General features: G+C 35.9%; 1 protein-coding gene across 3 annotated transcripts in view; it reads left to right on the forward strand.

The window, feature by feature from the left end:
* Positions 1 to 14,081, forward strand: part of LOC145246757 (protein deacetylase HDAC6-like) — a 36,424-nt gene extending 22,343 nt beyond the window's left edge. For all 3 annotated transcript variants that reach the window (XM_080108527.1, XM_080108529.1, XM_080108526.1), the window contains exons 4-5: positions 980 to 1,111; positions 13,861 to 14,081. In XM_080108527.1, coding sequence (XP_079964653.1) covers positions 980 to 1,111; positions 13,861 to 13,911 — 183 coding nt within the window. In that variant the 3' untranslated portion in view covers positions 13,912 to 14,081. The remainder of the gene's footprint in view (positions 1 to 979; positions 1,112 to 13,860) is intronic.
* Positions 14,082 to 22,481: the final 8,400 nt, after the last annotated feature.

Consider the following 22,481-nt stretch of genomic DNA (forward strand, 5'->3'; position numbering starts at 1 on the left):
AAATCGGTGAAATTGTCTATTTTTCAATTAAATCTAGTTGGGGGGTCCATCGAGAAAAAGCTGTGATGACTTGGTCCACGCTACAGTGTGGACCAAGTCACCACAGCTTCTTCTTATTGGACAGTAGAAAACCTATTGTGGATTTTATAAAAAAAATTTGGCGCATCTACAGAATTGGGACAAGATTTTGTAGTCAATAAATGGAATTTTAAGATAAAAAAAAATGGTTTCAACTGATTTTTTTTGTCAATTCTAATAAGTTACAATGGTAGCTTCCAAATTATGCAGTCGAAATTACCTGAATATTACTGAATTATTAAAAAAAACAACTTTAATCATGTTAGCAGGTGAAAAATTGCTGTCGTCTTGTTTAAATCGAAATGGAAAATTAACTCTCTTTTGAACTCTTTTGTGTCTTACAATCATTTTCATCAAATTCTATCTTTTATTTTCTTTAATAATTTTCTACCTTTTCAATTTTTGGATATAATTATCTTAAAAATAGGAGGAATACGTAGATACCATTGTTTTCATGTGAAATTCAGTTTTACAATTTCCGAAATTTCGTCCCAATAGTGTAGAAGTGCAAAAAATTTTATATATAATGGCTTTAATGGAAGTTTAAAATGTAAAAGTTAAGTATCATGGTGCAATCGTGCTCTAAACAGAAACATTTCAAATGCACCCCATATGCTTTATTGGCAATATGCCTTGTTTGGGGTTTAAAAAAGAAATATTACTTGTTGTGCAGGTTAAAAGAATGAATTTACCAACTCTTTGTTGGTTTTAAACTTAGGGTCCAGTGTTAGGATTGCAAATAGGTCATTTTTATGATGGAGAACATGTTAGTTTTAATGGTGTTTTGCTCTAAATCTGTTCCAGTTCGTCATAGTAAATGAGTTGTAGATCTGGAAGGAGAGACTCTTTGTCTTTTAAAATTCAATGTCGCTTTATTTATTCTCTCTTTGTCCTTTTCCAGGTTTTTTGCAGTCGATACGTGAATGAACACATGGTTGAACATAATAAAGCAGAGCAGGATCATCATCTCACCCTCAGCTATGCAGACATGTCCATTTGGTGCTACGACTGCGGCCAGTACTTAGATAATCCGGTAAGGTTTCTGCAGTGTTTTTTTTGTTTTTTTTGGGGGGGGGGTAGAGATTCAGTGAAATGCCCCAAAATCATATCTGTAGAGAGATATCTTTATAAACACACACACACACATATGTATGGAAAAAGAAAAAAGAAAATAATTTGTATATTCATAAACGTTCTGTCTATATTTCTAGACTTCTTTACAACTAGCCTGAGTGGCCGGCGTTGCTTGGGTGTTTGTAGGTGTGTGTTGAGCAAAAATAAAGTTATAGTAGGCAGGCAGGCTCGAACCCGTACTGTGAAGGAGGAAAAGAAAATGAAAAGAAAAAATGTGTCACATTAGCTGTTGTGCCCATCGCCAAACCGGAAGTGACAAATGTTTAAATTAAGGCTAGACAATTGAAAGAGGCGATGACTTTCGAAAATATTGACGAAAAAAGCGACCCCTCCCTGTAGAAAAGTACCCAGTTGAGGTGAAGGAATTAATGTTTTTGGCCAATTTTCCATATTTGTCATTCGAAGGGTCGAGCTTTAAAATTGATACTGATCTTGTGAAAATACGGCCTGGGTGTTTGGAGGTGTATGTTGAGCAAAAAAAAAAAAAAAAAAAAGTGGTAGTAGGAAGGCAGGCTCGAACCCATACCACAAAGGAGGAAAAGAACGGGGAAAAAAACCTGACACCTTTGCTGTTACGACCACCGCAAAGGAGGAAGTGACGTAGGTTTTAATTAAGGCTAGACAATCGAAGGGAGAGGATGACTTTCAAAAATATTGGTGAAAAAAGCGACCCCCACCCCTGTAGACAAGTGCCCAGTTGAAGGTGAAGAAATTAATGTTTTAGCCAATTTTTCGATATTTGTCATCTGAAGGGTCGAACTTCAAAACGATACTGATCTTGTAAAAGTCCGTTGCCTCTGTCGAAAGTTTTAGACAGACATGTAAACATACATACATAGATTTATGTATTTGTAGCTCAAATTTTCGACCGAAACCGATTAAAAAGCTTGCCCTATCTCTGAATGCCCTTTATATAAAATTTCAAATGTTTAGACCAGAAATTGTCTGAGTAATTTGGTAGAGACCGAGGCGGTCAAATTTTTTTTAACTTTGACCCCTATTATGACTCTTAACATTGTTTTGGGCTCAAATCAAGTTATTAAGTTAGATCCATGTCCAAGGAACCTATATCTAAAATTTCAAGTGTTTAGACCCCAAATTGTCGGAGGAGTTTGGTAGAGTTCTCAAAGGTCAAATCGTTGAACTTTGACCCCTTAATAGCCAAATTTCTAGCCGAAAATGAATTACAAAGATTTTCCCAAATCTCAGTACCCTGTATATCAAATTTCGCGTCTGTAGACTTAAAATTGACAGAGTTATTGCGTTGGAAAATGTACACAGACACACAGACATGTTCACTTTTATATATATATATATATATATATATATAGATTAGTCCAGTTATATCATATTATTTAATTTTCATTAGCAGCCCTTCATATCAGACTTTGTCAAAGACCTAGAATATATTGAAGGCTACAGCCCTGGTTTCACCCGCCTTATCCAGTGCATGGTATATGCGTTCAGAAATGACTGTTGAAATATCTGCAGTAAAACGAAATTGTCCAAGTCCGTACTGTTTGTCAGAAAGAAGATTAGCTTTTGAAAGGTGGTGAACTAGTGCTTTTTTTTTTACAAGGTAGTCACCACTTATCAAGGCCTGGAAGCCACTCAGGGATAAGGGTTGTTGCGTGTACAGTACATTAGTATTGGAGATTAGATAAAGTGTCTTACTTAAGGCGGTTGATCAGGAATTTGTTTATGTTGGTCTTGAAGACATCCAGGTTGTAGTCAGGTGGGAAACAGGCAAATGGAACAGAGTTCCACAGGCATGCACTTCTAAAAAAGAAGCTTTGTTCATGGAATCTACGTTTAGGTTTTGGCACAGATAAAGAATGAGGAAAATTTTTGACAGTAGTTTCAGCTAGATGGGTATTTATCGTGAAAGATTGGTGAGGGGGGACCAGAGATTGGAGCTCAGATGAGCACTTGCCATAGAAATACCGATAAAACAAAGACAGGCTCGCAACGTCTCTCCTGTGTGAGAGAGGTTGCATGGAAGAGAAAAGGGCATCCCCCAGTAAGCCACAAAGCCTATTTTGTACTCTGTCAAGGCAGCAGGCTGTTTTTTGCAGCTCCTTCCCAGATGTGGCAGCAGTACTCCATCCTTGGACGTACTTGGCTTTTATATAGATAGAGAATTGCATCAGCAGTGAGATATCTTCTGGAGCGGTAGAGGGATCCTACCATTTTTCCAGTGACCTTGGCAACTGACTTGATGTACGTGTTCCATTTCAGATCAGGAGTAAAGGTCAAGCCCAGAAGCTTATCAAAACATGAAGCTTCCCCTAGACGAGAGTCATCCATTTCAATTGATGCCAGATGGAGAGCTTGGTTTTAGACGCATTAAAAGTAACCAGCCACCTCTTCCCCCACTGTACCACGCGCTCGAGATCAGAGGAGAGAGAATCAGAGAGAACTTTGTCATTTACGGCCTTTGATGTGTTGCCATAGATGGTTGTGTCATCAGCATAGATGTCAGCGAATGATTTAAGTATGTGTTTTAGGAGATCATTGATTTAGATCAGGAAGAGAGTTGGGCCCAGGATGGATCCCTGAGCGACTTCAGCGTTAATACTAAAGGCCTCTAATTTCTGCCCGTTAACCGCTACTCTTATGAGCCTATCAGAGAAATGGTTTAATGATTGAGAAAACATTTCCAGTTATACCGTAGCTGGAAATCTTGTGAAGTAGGCCCTTATGAAGGCCTTTGATATCTCAAGAGCAATTGCCCTAGAAAGGAAGCCTTTGTTAAGAGATTCACTAATCCTATGGGATATAACCGTTAGCACATCTGCTGTAGATCTGGCAGAACGGAAACCATATTGCGTGTCACTAAGAAGGTTATTTCTGCTGAGATGATTGACTACTTCTCTATTTAATATGGATTCCAGCAACTTACTCATGACACACAGGAGACTTATTGGTCTGTGCTGAGAGGGAGACGACTTATCACCTGAATTCTTAAATACAGGGCATACTGATAAGGTTTTCCAGGGTGTTGGGAAGCACTTCTTCTTAAGGCAACGCTTAAGCAGTTTTGTAAGTATGGGAGCAAGTTCTGGTTGAAGCTTTTTCAACACTATAATTGGAATGTCGTCTGGCCAGTTGCTTTACTGGAATCATGGTTCTTGATTAGCTTGGCAACCTCATGCACAGATATTTGCACGTTGCATAGCGTGTTGTCTGTTATAGGAGGAAATACAGGGAGTTGATGGCCTTAGTCGCATAGGGTAGAATTAGCTACAAAGTTCTTGACAAATAGTTTGGCCTTGTTTGATGCTGAAGAGATGACCTCAGGTCCATTGATGATGGTTGGAATAGAACGCACGCTTCTGTTCAGGATCCTGTTTGCTTTTTGCCAAAATTGGTGGGAACCAAGCCACTGCTCAGCTACTTTGGATTTGACGGACTTGCATTTTTTTATTACTCTTTACAGTGGTTGCTGGCAGTCCTGAAAGCAGCTTTAGTCTCAGTACATCTATTACGTTGGTAGCTATGGAAAAAGTGATTTTTGTGCACGATGGCAGCAGCACATTCTGGGGAGAACCATGGCTGGCTGTTAGGTTTTTGTTGGAATTTTTTGGATGGTATGAATCGGTCTATGCCTACAATTAACCATTCGGTCAGGTCTGATACTATGGAGAATACATCCTTTTTAAACATGGAATGCAGGGGTAGATCAGATAAAAATGTACAAAAGCTATCCCTGTCAGCCGTACAGTATCAATATACAGTACAGTGGAGAGGTATGTCTGAAGACTTATTGCATTTCGTTTTTATCTTAACTGATACAACCGAGTGGTCGGAAGATCCCAGAGGAGACAGAACGGAACATGAACATAGCTCAGAGGAAGTTGTGAGAAAAAGGTCTAGAAGGCTAGCATACTGACCAGAAGTATTGGGCACACGGGTGGGTTCATGAACAATCTGGGTGAGGTCATAGGCAATGGCGAAATCATGCAGAACCTCCCCTCATCATCTTTCCTGTTCGAGTGAGTCAGCCACTCCACATTGTGGACGTTAAAGTCACCACAAATGTGGCTGTTAGCTGAAGGATAAGCAGACAGGATGGGGTAAATTTTCTCAGATATAACTCCGCTGTTGTTGGGGCGATAGAGGGCAAATATAAATGCAGTGGTGTAAGCAAGTGCAACCCGGAAGTGCATATAAGGTAAATTGCTTGATTGATTAGTGTCTTAAAGATTTTAGCAAATAGGGAGAGACTGATATGGCAATAATTGAGAGGGTCGATCCTTTTGCCAGAATTATTGTACACTGGTACCACAGAGGCCATCTTCCAGCTATTATTAGGGAAGCAGAATTCAGCAAGGCATTTGTTGTAGAGTTTGGAAAGTATGGGGACTATCACAGCTGAGCCTGGTGCTACCAGATCAGGCTGTCTACTGACTTCCTGAGATGAAACGCACCTACATAGATGTCTTTGTTTTTTTATTCCCTTTTGCAAAACTTAGTCATGTTCTGCGAAAACAAAAACAAAAACAACATTCTCCTCCCCTTCCCCTCCCTCGTTTTCTTTTTCCTTCACCTCCTCACCCCTTTTTTTTTTTTTTTTTTTTTTTTTTTTTTTGCCTAGTTGGTAGGGCGATAGAACATACCAACTGCCCCCCTGCAGAGGGTAAAAATCCTTCAATGGGACCACCAGTTGACCGTTGGTGGCAACCCGTAATGCATTAAGAACGGGATCCTGGTGGTTGAGTGGAACATGCCTAGGAAATAATAACATGATACTACAACACACCACTTTGGCCCTTACTAGGCTAGACGGGAGGTTGGATAGGCCCGATCCAATCAATCGGTTGGTCATGACAAGCACTAATTCAGACAATCCAAACAAAAACACACTAACACTCAACATAAACAATAAACTGAGTTAATAAGCGATGGCTGAAGGGTCAATCAAGCTGGGAAAAAGGTAACCATCAGGAATAATAAAAATACAGGGAAATCCCATACTTGGGTGGGCATAACCATATATTGTGAATGCTTGGAAACCTCCCCATGTTTGAGTATACCAGCTATGTAGCCCTGGAGAACCGAGGCGAATGGGATTTACCCCCTCATAGTTCTTCCCCATAAGGGGCTCCGAGGAGGGTGGGGAGCATGGCTGATGAATTTTTCAAAAATTATTATGAATGCCAAAAAATCCAAGAGACCACACACAGAAATAGACTCTGACAGCGACAATGAAGATACAAACTTTCCAAGATTCATCGTGCTAGAAGCAACGTCTAATATACCGTTAACTAAAATGTCACCCTTCATTATCCAAAAGGTAATATCAAGCAAAATAACACCTAAAAATGTCAAAAAATTAAGGAATGGTACCATATTGGTAGAAGTACAAAATAAAAAACAGGCCAAAACTCTACTTCAACTACAAAAATTGCATGAAACAAACATCAAAGCTTATCCACACCAAACACTAAACTACTCCAAAGGAGTCATAAAAAACCAGGAAATCTCCGTCTGCACAACAGAAGAAATCAAAACAGAACTAAAAAACCAAGGGGTCACAGATGTAAAAAGAATCACATTTAAAAAAAAAGGAGAGGTAATATATACAAACACTTATATATTAACATTCAATTATCCTCAAATACCAGAGACCATCAATATAGGTTATGAAAGAACGAAAATAGAACAATACATTCCAAAACCTTTACAATGCTACAACTGCCAAAAGTTTGGACATAATAAAGACCAATGTCTAAGATTCTTCACATGTGGAAACTGCAGTGAAAAAAACCCAGACCACGATGAAGAAGACTGTCCAAATAAAACCAAATGCACAAACTGTCAAGAAGAGCACCACTCTCACTCAAAACAGTGCAAAATATATAAGCAAGAGAAGGAAATAATAACAATCAAATATCAAAAAAATATAACCTTCCAAGAAGCCCGCAAAGAAGTCACAAATCGCACCAAAAACTCATATGCCACAATAACCCAACAAGCAAACAAAATGTACAACTACAATGAACTAAACCTTGCTCCAGAAATTGCAAACCTAGCAAAAGAACTAAAGAACATACTTGAAGAATTAAAATCTTTTTTATCAGAACTGAAAATAAATTCTAACAGCCAAATAAAAGTCAGAAACGAACAACCCAGTATAAAAGAAAACGAAACAAAGGAAATCAGAAAAACTTCCATCAATATTGAGGAATCAATCTCTAAAGAAATGAAACCTCCTCAATTATCAAAACGTGAAAGATCCAAGTCACTAACAAGGACAAAAACAGATGTTAAAAATAAACACACAACAACAGAAAAAATGGAAATAGAACAGAACAACAAAAAAACTACCCCCCAAAAACAAAATGACAAACAAAAAACAGAATTAGTATTAATTGAAAATGAAAATAAATTTGAACTAGTTGAAACTGGTAGCCAAAAAAGACAGTCAAGACAAAGTAAATCTAAAAGTCCCAGACCAAAACCCAAAAAAAGCCTCTCACCAGAAACAAGAAACAGACCATCCACTTCCAAAAGAAACACCCAAACTAACATCGAAACTATGGACGTAGACATAAACACCAACAGTCCAAAACCAAAAGAAAATATAAACCATGACTAACAAAATCCTACAGTGGAACATAAGAGGATTAAAAATTAATATCGAAGAAATGCAAATACTTATCAAATCCTTATGTCCTGCAATAATTTGCCTACAGGAAACACACTTAAAAGAAAATGACAAAATTAACATAAAACACTACTCAATATACAACCACATAAACAAATTATCATGCAAAGCCACCGGTGGATCATCAATACTGATAAACGAAAACATTCCACACAGCAAAGTAAACTTAAAAACAAATATGCAAGCTGTTGCAATAACTGCAACACTACACAAAACAGTAACCCTATGCTCACTCTATATACCACCAAATGAAACAATAAACGAAACAGAATTAAACAATATAATCAAACAACTACCTAAACCTTTTCTACTGTTGGGAGACTTCAATAGTCACAATATATGGTGGGGCAGTAAAAAAAACAACAAAAGAGGCCAAACCATAGAAAAAATAATTAACCAAAATGATCTATGCCTACTCAACAACAAAGAGAATACATATATGCACCCACCAACGGGAACCCTATCAGCAATCGATATAACACTATGTGACCCAACTATATACATGGATTATAGCTGGAGAACACATAAGGATACATGCGGAAGTGACCACTTCCCAATCATAATAGAAAACGAGAATCCCAAGCCAGAAGACAAAACACCCCGCTGGAATTTACAAAAGGCAAATTGGGAAAATTTCCAAAATACATGTCAATACAGATTAATACCTGAAGCGAATCCTGACTTAGAACACATCACATATTTCAGCAACACCCTACTCACAATAGCCGAGGAGAACATACCAAAAAGTTCCACTACTACAAAATATAACAAACCCTGGTACAATAAAGAATGCAAAGAAGCTATAAGAGCCAGACGTGCAAACCTAAGGAAATTCAAAAACAGTCCAACGAAAGAAAATTTGGACACCTATAAAAACAGCAAAGCCAAAGCACGGAAAACTATCAAAGAATCAAAACGGAACTCGTGGAAAGACTATGTAACAAAAATTAATCAAAACACAAAACCCAAAAAAGTATGGGAGATGGTCAGAAAAATAGCAGGAAAAAATACAAAGAACCCTATTAAACACCTTATATGCGACAACACAAAGATTACCGACAAACAAAATATCGCAAATAAATTAGCAGAACAATTCTCAATGAACTCATCATCAAAAAACCAAAATAAAAAATTCCAAGCTATAAAGAAAAATGAAGAAAAAATAAAAATAAACTTCAAATCAAAAAATGAAGAAAACTACAATCAATTATTCAACAGTGCAGAACTAGAGGAGGCAATAAACAAATCTCCCGATACAGCAGTCGGCCCCGACGAGATCCATTATCAATTCCTCAAAAAACTACCAAAACCATCACTGGACTACTTATTACAAATTTACAATGAGATATGGATAACTAACAACATTCCAAAAAACTGGAAGCAGGCAACAGTAATCCCAATACCCAAACCAAAAAAAGACCATACAAACCCAACAAACTACCGACCCATTGCACTAACTAGTTGTTTGTGCAAAACTTTTGAGAGAATGATTAACGAAAGGTTAAATTGGTACTTGGAAAGCAAAAATCTAATTACAGAAAGCCAGTCGGGTTTCAGGAAAAATAGAAGCCCCACCGATCACTTAATAAAACTGGAAACACGCATAAGAGAAGCATTTGCAAAAAAAGAACATCTAATAGCAATTTTTTTTGACATGCAAAAGGCGTATGACACCGCTTGGAAATACGGAATCCAAAAAGACCTGTATGAACTAGGACTTAGGGGTAGAATGCCAGAAATTATCAGAAATTTCTTAACAAATAGAAACTTCCAAGTACGGATGGACAACACTTATTCAGTCCAAAAAGATCAAGAAATGGGGGTCCCCCAAGGCAGTATCCTGTCTGTCACCCTCTTCAACATTAAAATAAACAATATCATAAAAAACATAGACCCAGGAATTGAAAACGCCCTATACGTGGACGACCTACTTATATACTACCAATCTAAATATATACAAACAGCCGAACGCAAACTACAACTCTGTCTGAATAAAATAAACAAATGGGCCATAGAAAATGGATTTACATTCTCAGAGGAAAAAACTAAATGCATCCACTTTTGCAAATTACGAAAATTCCACCACGACCCCAACCTGAAACTGGATAACAAGAACATCCCACTCACCGACCAACATAAATATTTAGGTATTATATTCGATAAAAAATTGAACTTTATACCGCATATAAAATATTTAAAAGCAAAATGCCAAAAGACAATGCAATTGATCAAAGTCCTAGCACACACCGATTGGGGTGCAGACAAAGTCACATTATTGAAATTATACCAAACTCTAATCAGATCTAAAATGGACTATGGATGCTTCATCTATGGAGCAGCAAGGAAGTCCTACATAAAAGAACTAAATACAATCCATCATCAAGGATTAAGATTAGCCTTGGGAGCATTTAGAACCTCTCCAGTAGAAAGCCTCTATATAGAGGCCCATGAGCCTCCACTGATTCTAAGACGACAGAAGTTAGCGCTACAATATTACCTAAAGCTGGTATCGTGTCCAACAAATCCTGCATACCAATGTACCCTCCACCCACAATACACACATCTCTTCAACAAGAAAGAAAATATCATCAAGCCCTACAGCCTCCGGATAAAAAACCTTCTCACAGAAGCCCAAATGGACATTACAAAAATACATAAATATAACAAATCAAAAACTCCACCCTGGATGATCAAACAACCACACATAATATTAAAATTAAATAAATATCCCAAAACGAAAACCCACCCATCAACCTTCCATGAAGAACTACTTATCATCCAGAATACATACAAAGAATATACACAAATTTACACTGACGGATCAAAAGATGGAGATAAAGTAGGATGCGCAGCCATCCACAAAAAAATAAAACTAAAGAAAAGGCTCCCAAACGAATCTTCTATTTTCAGCGCAGAAGCAACAGCCATAGATTCGGCACTGAATATAATAACCAATGATGACCATCAAAAATATATCATATTTACTGACTCACTTTCAATACTCATATCTCTAAAAGAAAAAAAAATGACAAACCCACTTATTACAAAATTGCTAAACAAAATAGATGCCATAACCATGAAAAAAAAACATTATCTTTTGCTGGATACCAAGCCATATCGGCATATACATGAATGAACAAGCAGATAAGGCAGCAAAGGAAACTCTGCAACAAAACCACATAAGTGGAAAAATCCCCTATACAGACCTAAAGACTAAAATAAACACATTTTTGAAGAGAAAATGGCAAGAAAACTGGAGCTCATGCACCAAAAACAAACTATTCCAAATAACACCAAATATTGGAACGAGAAACACCAAAAAGTTAACAAGAAAGGAAGAGGTAGTAATGACCAGACTGCGAATAGGTCACACTCACATCACCCACTCACATCTACTAAAAGGGGAGGAGACACCAAACTGTATAACGTGTCAAGAACCCTACACAATACACCATATACTGACAAACTGCATTGACCTTGAACAAATCCGAACAAAGTATTACCAAGAAAAAAATCTGAAAACAATATTAAACAAGATTGATCCCCAAAAAATTATCAATTTTCTGAAAGAAACTAAAATATACTCAAAAATATAAGGAAAGACCCCCCCCCCCCAAAAAAAAAGAAAAAACCTTAAGAAGAACAAACCAATATTTAACACAACATAACGAACCTTTCGGCATTAAATGACCCCAAAGTGGTTGATATGCCGTAAAACAGAACAAACAAACAAACAAACAAACACAGCTGAGCATTTCTTAATTAGTATAGCAGGAATGAGATCAGGCCTTGGAGGTGTCTTGAGTTTTTTATGATATTGCAGACATGAGACCCCTTCTCATTTTCAGATTATCAATTGTGACTTCCGTCCACATAGGAAAATTTAGGAGGGAGTTGTTTGTTGGCTCTAGGGTGAAGTTGGAGGCAAATCGCTGAGCAAGCAGTTCCGCCTTTTCAGTTGCCATGCATGCAACTTTTTAATTGTTGGATCGTGTGTGTAATTACGGATTTCCCTTTATTCATTACACTGTTATAAATTTTCCAGAAATCACAAGTTCCTATCTTCTGCAATTTTATGCATTCTCTGGTTATTTCAGCATGTCTGTTTTTGGCTGTGGCTAATTGTCTCTTACAATGAATTCTAGCTTTTTTGGTGAAAATATTGAATAGTGATTAATTCAGTAATAATATCGCTAGTTCAAGAAATTAAGTTTTTGCAAGTGTTTCATGAACACAGAATTATGGGCTTTTTTCATAATGAAATTTTTTTTTTTAATTTTTAATTTTTAACATCTATGATGATTTTTTTTCATAAAAAGGAAAAATAAGTACATGTGTTCTTTTTTGTTTATTTTTTTACTAGTTAAAAAGTATAACTTTAGTAAAGAAAATAATGAGTTCATTGTATTTTCTGATTGTTAATAAATACTGAAAATTTTATAAAATTGCCTGATTTCCTGTTTATACATTTTGCATGTACCTAATACTCAGCATATCTTCTAGATAGAAAATGTCTACTACCTCTAGGGTATTATGATCTAGTGTTACATCTTTTGGGAACAACTATTAATAGGACATGCCTGTCCTATACAACTTATACTTGAATTTTTTTTTCTTTTTGTTGTTTGTTTTTACAAGGTAGTCACCACTTATCAAGGCCCGGAAGCCACTCGGGGATAAGGATTATTGCGTGTACCGTACTTTAGTATTGGAGATTTGATAAAGTGTCTTACTTAAGGGGGCGGGTCATCAGGAATTTGTTTACATTTGACTTGAAGACATCCAGGTTGTAGTCAGGTGGGAAACAGGCAAATGGAACAGAGTTCCACAGGCATGTACTTCTAAGAAACGAGCTTTGTTCATGGAATCTACATTTTGGTTTTGGCACAGATAAAGAGTGGGGAAAATTTTTGACAGTAGTTTCAGCTAGATGGGTGTTTATCGTAAAAGATTGGCAAGAGGGGACCAGAGATTGGGGCTCAGACGAGTACTTTCCATGGAAGTAACAATAAAACAAAGACAGGCTCGCAACGTCTCTCCTGTGGGAGAGAGGTTGCAGGGAAGAGAAAAGGGCATCCCCCATTAAGCCACAAAGCCTATTTTGTACTCTGTCAAGGCAGGATAGGCTGTTTTGAGCAGCTCCTGCCCAGATGTGGCAGCAGTACTCCATCTTTGGAGTTAACCTAACCTTCAGGTCATTGCTCTTTTTATGGGTCTACAATATGCACGGATTATACTGTATAGCATTGCTTCTATCACTCTTCTGGCACACAGAGCAAGGGTACTTATCAGAGTCCTTTAAAGATTGTAGAGAAGAACCACACTCCATCACTTTGCTTTTAAGCAAGTTCCCCTATGAATCCTTGACCTTCAGACTATTTTTCCATATTTCCAGTTTATCCTTCAACTGTTGAAAAGATTCAGCAATAATAACTAAGTCATCAACTTAAAGTAATTCCTATGGACAACCCAACCGAAACTATCTTAACAGTGCTTTTATGACTATGATGAAAAGTAATTACACTTTTATTTCTCTCTGTTTCTTTTTTATTATTCCTTTTTTTACTCTGTTTTTATTTTTTCTCTCATTTTCTCTTGTTGCTACGAGATCAGGCTGTCTGGAGATACTGGCTTTCTAACATAAAATGCACCAAATATTAATGTTTTTGTTTTTTTTTCTTTTCTTTCCCTTTGCAAAACAAAATCATGTTCTGCAAAGCGAAACACAGAAAACAACTTTCCTCTACAAAATAATCAAACCAAACACCATGAATAAATATTTGAAGATATATATATAAAAAACTTGAAGCATAATTTTTTTTTTCCAAAATTACTGGATTTAGCATTAAATAACCCAGAAAAAGGTTGATATGCCATAAAACAAAACAAAACCTTTCTCTTTCTTCCTTTTCTCTTTGTATCCCCTTCTCCATCTTTTTGGTTTTCATTTCATTCTCGATTTGTCTTTTCTTTTTCAGATCCTTTATCCCGCCCGTGATGCCGCCTGTAAACACAAATTCAAAGAGTAAAAATATTAATTCGAAACTGAACAACAAACATTCGTCATTCATTCGTTTCGAACAACTAATTCCATTTCCTCTCCAGTTGTAGTTACATTGAACTTCAAATGTTAAATATCCGTGTAAAATCCGACAATTGCCACCAACGGCGTCAACTCAAATAAATAAATATGACTCAACTGACGCCTCAATTGTTTCCGTCTAAAAAATTGTTTCCATCTAAAAATTATAAGCTAAAAATGACAGCAATTCTTTCGGACCAAGTAAAGAATAGATACCCTGTAGCAGACGATGACAACTAGTGACAACCGGCACACATTTCAGTTGACACCGGTGATTTGACCTTGACATTGGCACAAGCACATGGCGTTGGTTGTTTAAATTTTTTAATTTTAATAAAATAAAATAAAAAATAAAATAAACCTGATTTCGCGTCAAGTAGCAGACATAAGCGAATATTCACAAGCAAGATTTTTTTAAATATATTTACAAAACTTTTGAAGATTTAAAAGAAAAATATATATTTACAAAACATTTTTTTTAAGTAACAAAACGAACGTATTTAAATAAAAGATATTTAAATAAATGGATGCCTTTCTCAGTGCGTTTTTAATATATTTACAGAACTTTAAAAAAAAAAAACTTAGAATAATTATAATAAAATAAATAACTAAATACATTTAAGCCAAACTTATTAATGGCAAAAACAAATATAAAATAACTGCCTTGTTCGGATTTTGTGAATGTCTCGGTCGAATCACCAGTGTCAATTGAAATGTGCGCCGGTTATCACTAGTCGTTGTCTGCTACAGGGTATCTATTCTTTACTTAGTCCGTTCTTTCTATATAAAACTTATATTTTTTGAAGTTTTTGGAAAAACTCTTTGAATTATTATCAATATCTATCAGGCATATGTACACAGTACAATAATGTATGGAAATGAAACATGGCTAATGAGGGTTGAGAATATGCGTTGCATGGCAAAAAATGACAGGAATGATGAATGTGTAATGTAAGACTTGAAGGCCGGTTTAGTTGTCATGAGCTCATTGGGAGATTAAATCTGAACAGTAAAAATAGATATGTGAAGAACAGGAGACTTTCTTGGTTCGATCACATTGGAAGAATGAGTGAGAGTTGTTGATGCAGTACAGTTAAGGTTTCACAGTCAGTTGGTACGGAAAAGGCCAAATAAAACAAGTGATTTGTGATAAATATTCAATGCTAAACCTAAAAAAGAATTTGGATCAAAGGAAAAACTAAAAAAAAAAAATCGTTGGTGTGTCCGTTTCGTCCTGAGGTTCTAATGGTTGGCTCTGATCTTAAGAAGAAATCGAATCTGAACTTTCCTGGGCCAATTCTCTCTTTCTCATACTTGAGGCTTTTCTCTGTCTCTACAAATTTACTATCAGATCGTGTATGAAGTATTGTTGTCATATTTGGGTGAATCTCTGTCCCATTTAAGTGTTTTTGATAAGATGCAGAAACGTATTTGATTGTCCCATCCTTTCTTCTCTGCAACCTCCCTCTTACAAATGTGATATTGCTGGTCTCCATCTTTTCTATAAATAACTATGATGACATGTGTTCCTCAGAATTTTCCAAACTATTCTCTATCTCCTTTGTTCCAGCTTGTTTGACATGTTAAGTCTCCATCAATTCCTGTTTCAGTACCTCATTGTAATACAGCTTTTTATTGCAGTAACTTTTTCCCAAGAACTGCAAGCTCCCCGTGCAGACAGTTTTCCTCTTACTTATAGTTTGATTTTTTTCAAGACTAAAATCAATAGGCATTTCCTTTCTTTATGATAATCATTGTTTGTTCTCCTTACATAACGTGGCTTTATGCCTTGTTTAGTGCGATTTCTATAAAAAAGAAAATTCACCAAACTGAACAATTTACACTTTTAATTTCATGTCACTTTCGAAAATAAAAATCAAGGTATACGCACTACTAAACCTTATATCTAGAATCTTTATTCCAATTTTAATAAAAATCCATTAAATGATGTTGATTTTGCAATGTTTAAAATTTAAAGCTTAAGCATTCTTAGGAAGAAATGAATTCATGGAATCTTAATTGTTATCTAATAACTGGCTGAAATTCAATGCAAATCTGGAATATTTAAATTTTCAAGCAGGAAGTTGTACCCATTGTATACCCTCTAAAATAAGAAACTGAAATGTGGGGAAAATTAATTGATGGTAATATTTTTTGTGCTTAAAATTGCACAAAAATAAGAGTTATGTCAGTTTAGATGACTGATTTTCGCCTCCTATTTATCTCATTTGCACAAAATTATATAAAACTAAATATAGCCTACATAATGATCGCTTACACTTACCAGCTGTGATCAAAAATTCATAATCTGTATATTAATACAATAACTGTGTGATATTTTGTGTCACACATCTTTGTTCTTCGGATTTCGTTTAATTGTTATGACTTTGTATTTCTTTTAATAAATAATTTTACCAATAATTCTTCATAAGTTTTGGTTTTGATTATAGCTGAAGGAACTCAAGTTATATATATATATATATATATATATATATATATATATATATTCTTGATAAGTTTTGGTTTCAGTTTCGATTCAAGTCATGGATATATTTTTTTATTTTTGAAATCACAACTTTATATATATAAGAATCAATAGAAAATTTACTCTATAATAATATATACGAAATCTGTATAAATTAAAATATCATATTTTAGCGTATTTTACAACCGGGCTACGCCAGGCGTCCCTGCTAGCTTAGACAAATACTTTTGCAATTTTAACAAAAGATCTACAATAATATTAGGGCATCTCCATTTATGCTGAACATCTACAGAATGCCAATTTCATATGTAATATGAAAGAGTTCGCTATGGAATTTCTACAGGTCCTACTAGTGATAGTTAATTAGTTTAGGGGTGAATCCTGTGCAGACAAATAACTGAACATGTACACATACCTAACTTTATCTTGATGCAGAGTTACACTGGAACATCTATATATATATAAAAGGCAAAAGTGGCGCTTGCGTTTTTGTATGTTCGAGAATGACTTTTTTCGGGGGGGGGGGGTCTCGAGAAGGTTACTATTTTTTTTAGAACTTTTTATATACTCCCTAGATTATAATATCTATGATTTGTGAATGGATATCGTATCTACACTTATTTACATCGACTTTTAAAAAATTCACGTTATTCCTTCCTTTCGCGTGTTTGTTTGTTTTTTTTTGTATAAATAAAGCAAAACTCATTGGAGCAAAGCTGTCAGCAGCCTTTCGTGTTGGGACGTCTTGAAAGCAATTAACTTTGATCAATTTGGGAAAACTCTTCATATCAAACAATTGCTATTCATTTGGAGAGCTCCCTCTTCTTCGGGGGAGCTGGTTTTCCCCAACATCATGGGGAAACTAATAAATAAGACGGTAGAAAGCGTAAAGCTTAACTGGCCTTCAGCCAATGTTCATTTCTGCGTCTGCGTGATTCCTAACTTATTTGTGCAAGTCAACTTTTTGATTGACATCACTTAATTTGACCGTTTTTCACTTTATGTGGCGTCATAACATAGCAGTAAGATGTCAGGTTTTCTTTCACTTTCTTTTCCGCCTTCGCGTCACGGGTTTGAGCCTGCCTGCCTACTAACACTGATTAGATTAATTTATGTGAATTTCTGAAGACAATAATTTTGCTGGAATTAAATGAATAAAGTGTTAGATTCATCATGAATTATGAGTTAGAATTAATGATTGCAGATAAAAGAACTTAGATTAACATTTAATTGAATTATGTGGCAGGAAAGAAGAATTTTTTTTCTCTCCCATCGCCGAAATGTGGCATCCCTGTGTCTGTTTTACAAGTACTTTAATGTTAAGTGCTTGGACAGACTCCAAACACTAGTACCCCCTCAATGTAAATACCTCCGACCAACCAGACAAGCACCAAAATTCCACCCGTACACTGTAGAGATCCCTAGATGCTGGAAAGCCTTCTACTCAAGTAGCTTTTTCATTCGAACTGCTAGACTTTTGAATTCCCTCTTGGGTTCTTGCTTCTCTAACTGTACCGACATGCAGAAGTTCAATTGTAATGTGAACAGACATCTTGCTGCCCAAACCCCTACATAGTATACTGGCAAATCTGGTCCCAAATAGTAATCCCTTATGATTTAGTGGCTCTGTGCCTTGTTTGGGGTGAATAAATAAAAGTTTAAAAAAAAAAAAATTGTGAAACCATCTCCGTACAGTATTCCCTGATTGGAATAACTTAGGATTATTTCTTCACATATTCTGAAAATAAAATTCAAAATCTCCATTAAATGAATTGTAACACTTGACATAAATATCCCCTCCCCCTGACAAGCAGCAAAATCTCACCCCTTCACTGTAGAAGTCTCTAGGTGCTGGAAAGCTTTTTCCTGTAATCATTTTTTTTGAGCTGATGGTAGTTGAGTTGTTAACAATACAGACTGAAAACCTGGATGTGCCAACTCCAAAGCCAGTTCCTTCCACAAACATTTTCATTAAACCCACACATGACCTTGTGTTTAACCTCCTGAAGAGGAAAGGGGATAAATATTCTAATAGTTTCTTGCCTCAAACTGATAGATTTTGGAATTCCCTCTCTGTTTCCTGATTCACTGATTCAAATTTCATGTCGAAATTTATGAAAAGAAACTGGAATCTTACAGAGATATCAATCATACCAGTTATGAAAGATGCCACTGGACTTATGAAGAAGAACCTTAAGTCCTACCTAACTAATATCCCTGGTGAACAAAGTGCAAGAGAAATCCAGACAATTGCACTTAAGGGAACAACGAGGATACTAAAAAGAGCTCTCGGTTGGTTTCAATAAAAAGCAGGGGAATGTTGGCAGCTAGTCTCATACCCAGCATTACAATCTTCAAAGAAAGAAAATGAAAAAAAAAAAAACCTTGTTGCTCAACTCTCTTTATGGTGCTGTTGTAGACATCATCTCAAATAGTAGCCCTTACATCTAAGTGTTTAGGATGAATAAAGAGAAAAAATAAAATAATTAAAAACTATATAATCTATCGGTGTTAAAATATTATGTAACTGTTTTCTATCTGGAGCCTCTCTACAAATATGCTAGTTTTTGTTTTTTGTTTTTGTTTTTAATCTAGCATCCCCCATTAAGTTTATAAGAAAGTCTAAATAGCCAATTAGTGGAATGTCAGATTGAAGATCAAGTTTTCTGTTTCGATTTCCTGTCATGGCATCCACAATATTCTCCTTTTCTAAAAGGAGTTAAGGTCAAGGTTCATAAAAGTAATGGTTGATGAGCAGAAATCAGAAGCTCACAGTATTAACGCTGGAGTCCCTCAGGGGTTCATCTTGGGCCCAACTCTCTTCCTGATCTACATCAATGATCTCCAAAATCACATCCTAAGATCATTTGTAGACATTTATACTGATGACATTATCATCTATGGCAACACTTCAAAGGCCATAAATGACCAACTTTTCTCTGATTCTTTCTCCTCTGATCTTGAGCATGTGGTGCAATGGGGAAAGAGGTTGTTGGTTAATTTTAAAGCATCTAAAACCAAGCCTCTATCTTTACATCATCAACGCTGACCCCATCTGGCATCAATTGAAATGAATGACTCATCTTATGGAGGCTTCATGTTTTGACAAGCTTCTGGGTCTAACCTTTACTCCTGGTCTGAAATGGAACATGTACATCAAATCCATTGCAAAGGTTGCTGGAAAAATGGTGGGATCATTCTACCACTCCAGTAAATATCTCACTGCTGATGCAATTCTCTACCTGTATAAGAGCCAAGTACATCCTAGGATGGAGTACTGTTGTCACGTTTGGGCAGAAGCTGCTAGAAGCAGCTTGTCCTGCCTTGACAGAGTTCAATATAGACTTTGTAGCCTAATAGGAGAGCCCTTTTCTCTTCCCTGGAACCTCTTTCTCAGAAAAGAGACACTGCAAGCCTGTCTCTGTTCTATAGTTATTTTCATCGCAGGTGCTCGTCTGAGCTCCAATCTATGGTCCACCCTTGCCAAACTCTCATGAAAACACTCGTCTAGTTGAAACCACTATCATCTGTAGAATTCGAGGTTTCTCTGCTTCCCAGCTGACTATAATATGGTTGTCTTCAATTCCAACGTAAACAAGTTCTTGATCAGCCATTCCCCTTAAGTCATCCAATTTACCAAATTTCCACTACTAACGATTACTATGATATTGTCTTATTTATTGACTACCATACATTCATTTACCCTTATCCTCCAGTGACCTCTGAACCTTGATAAGCCGTGAAAACTCCACAATGTATTATGTTTGAAAAATTGCGACTGACAGATGAACCAACAAAATCTATTTATATAAGACTATCAAAGCTAGTTGCCAGGGGCAAATGTTGGTTTCCTCCCTCACTCTCTATTGCCACTTCCCTACTCTTTCTTCAACACTCAGCCCATTTCTCTTTCTACACACACACTTTTATAGCTTATTCAAGGAATGAGTCGACATAAGTGAAATAACTTCTTGAAAACTCTCAAAATTACTTCCCTAAAGTTAGTATATAAAATGGCTAAAACACAGACACCCCCACTTAATAAAATATGTGTCAGTTTAGAGTTAAAAGAATGAATAATTCTTTTTCTAAATTACAAATATTAATTCATCAAGGGCAACGTCAATCAAGAAAATATCAACTTTGTGGGTGTTTGTTTTGTAATTTTAGAATGTTAGCTGAATATACACACACAGTCACTTGTCCTTTAGATGACATTTTGAAACGTGTCTTATTTTTATACTGTTTGTATTTTTTTTTTTTTTTACTAATGTACCACCATTTATCAAGGCCAAAAGCCACTCGGGGATAAGGGTTAATGAAATGAAATGATTGTCTGTTGAAAGAAGGACATTATGAAAGGATTGAGAGTGACTGCTAGTATAGTCTTTGTAAACTTTTTTCCTTTTACTTCTTAAAATCTTTTATTTTATAGCAAGTTACGTTTTTTAGACGCTAGCCGTTAGTCTACTTTTATAGTATACGTAATATCCCCGACTGTGGCCTATGCCCTGCGTAATCTGTAACATGCACACACACACAAAACAAATGCACATGTGCACAAACACATACCAAATTTGAATCCTTGTTGAGGTAATATATGACAGAAATTTGATTAGATTAGATTTGAAGATGATTATATTGTAATTTGCAGGTGACAACGCTGTGGTAATGTGTTCCACAGGCATGTTTATATTCAAGTTATTGGTTCAAGTTATTAGCATGTAAAGAAATTTTTTTCACATGTATTCATGTTTTCCAGTTTATACAGATAACATCTGCACAAAAGAGCACTTACTTGTCTCCTCACAAGAGCAGATTTAGACAAAGTCAGTTTTTAATGTAGGAAAAATCTAGCTCCCCAAAAGAGGTGTAGTCTGGATTGAGACAAAAATAATAATTGCCTCAGTCTAAAAGGATTTTTCCTTCACCGACTAAGAACAGAACAGATGAAGTGTAGTACTAAAGCCTTAGTTGTGTCAGTTTATTGTTAAAAGTTTTATTCCCTTCCGTTATTTGTGTAAGAGGGTTGTGATTTATGGTATCACCAGAAAGAATTCTACACGTTTCACAGATTCTGTGATTATGCTGACTGTAACTGGCTCCTTACATACATAGATCTAACAATCTTTCCAATTTCCGATTCATAAATAATAAAGCCTCTCTCGCCAAAGTCCATCCATCCTGATTAGCTGAGCTCTGATAATTTTCATATTCTGGAGTCCAGTTCTTCACTTTATAAATGAAGGTCACTAAGAGATTTATTTTGCCCCACGTCAAGTTCATTTAATGCATAGGTCATTATAGTCATGTAAAATTGAAAAATACAGCAGAGAAACTTATTAAACGAACATTAAATAACCAGTTTACTTGATTTCTTTTACAAACTTTAAAATAAGCTATCCACTATAGGAATCTCAATCGTCATCCTCATTGAAACAACAACAACAAAATTTACACATTGCGATCAAGTTTTTTTACCATAGAACACACTTCCTAATAAGACTGTTATTCCGTTCCCTGTATTTGTTTTTTTATTCCAGTTTACATACTGTCTTTTGCAAATTTTAACATTATGCTTTTTTTTTTTTTTTAGAACCTTTAAACAAACTATCGACTACAACATTTTTTTATTTCTTTTTTTTGTCAACAAGTTTGTTTGTGTGTGTGTGCATCCGTATGCTACAAATCACACTAATAGTGGCTTTATAGCTGTTGGACTGCTGTTCCCTTCAGTTCTATAAGGTCCATCCAAGGCGCCCCTACTGTGGAATGGTGATAGGTCTGCTCATGCATTTTCTGTAGGCTGAAGTGCATTTATCAAAGAGCACTAGCCTCTCAAAAACCATACTTAACTTTGTGTCTAACCTCCTGGCAAGGAGATAAATAAAATTATATATGTATACAAAATAGGAGAGAAGGAGACAGTGAGAGAAAAAGGAAGAGATTATGGACTGTGCACAGATCGATAGATAGGTTACACATTGTATAGTATGTATAAAGGGGTTACTCTTCTCTCCTCTCTCTCCCTC

This window comes from Euprymna scolopes, chromosome 24, assembly GCF_053919585.1.
Source record: "Euprymna scolopes isolate OS-2025 chromosome 24, ASM5391958v1, whole genome shotgun sequence".
NCBI classification, from domain to species: Eukaryota; Metazoa; Mollusca; class Cephalopoda; order Sepiida; family Sepiolidae; genus Euprymna; species Euprymna scolopes.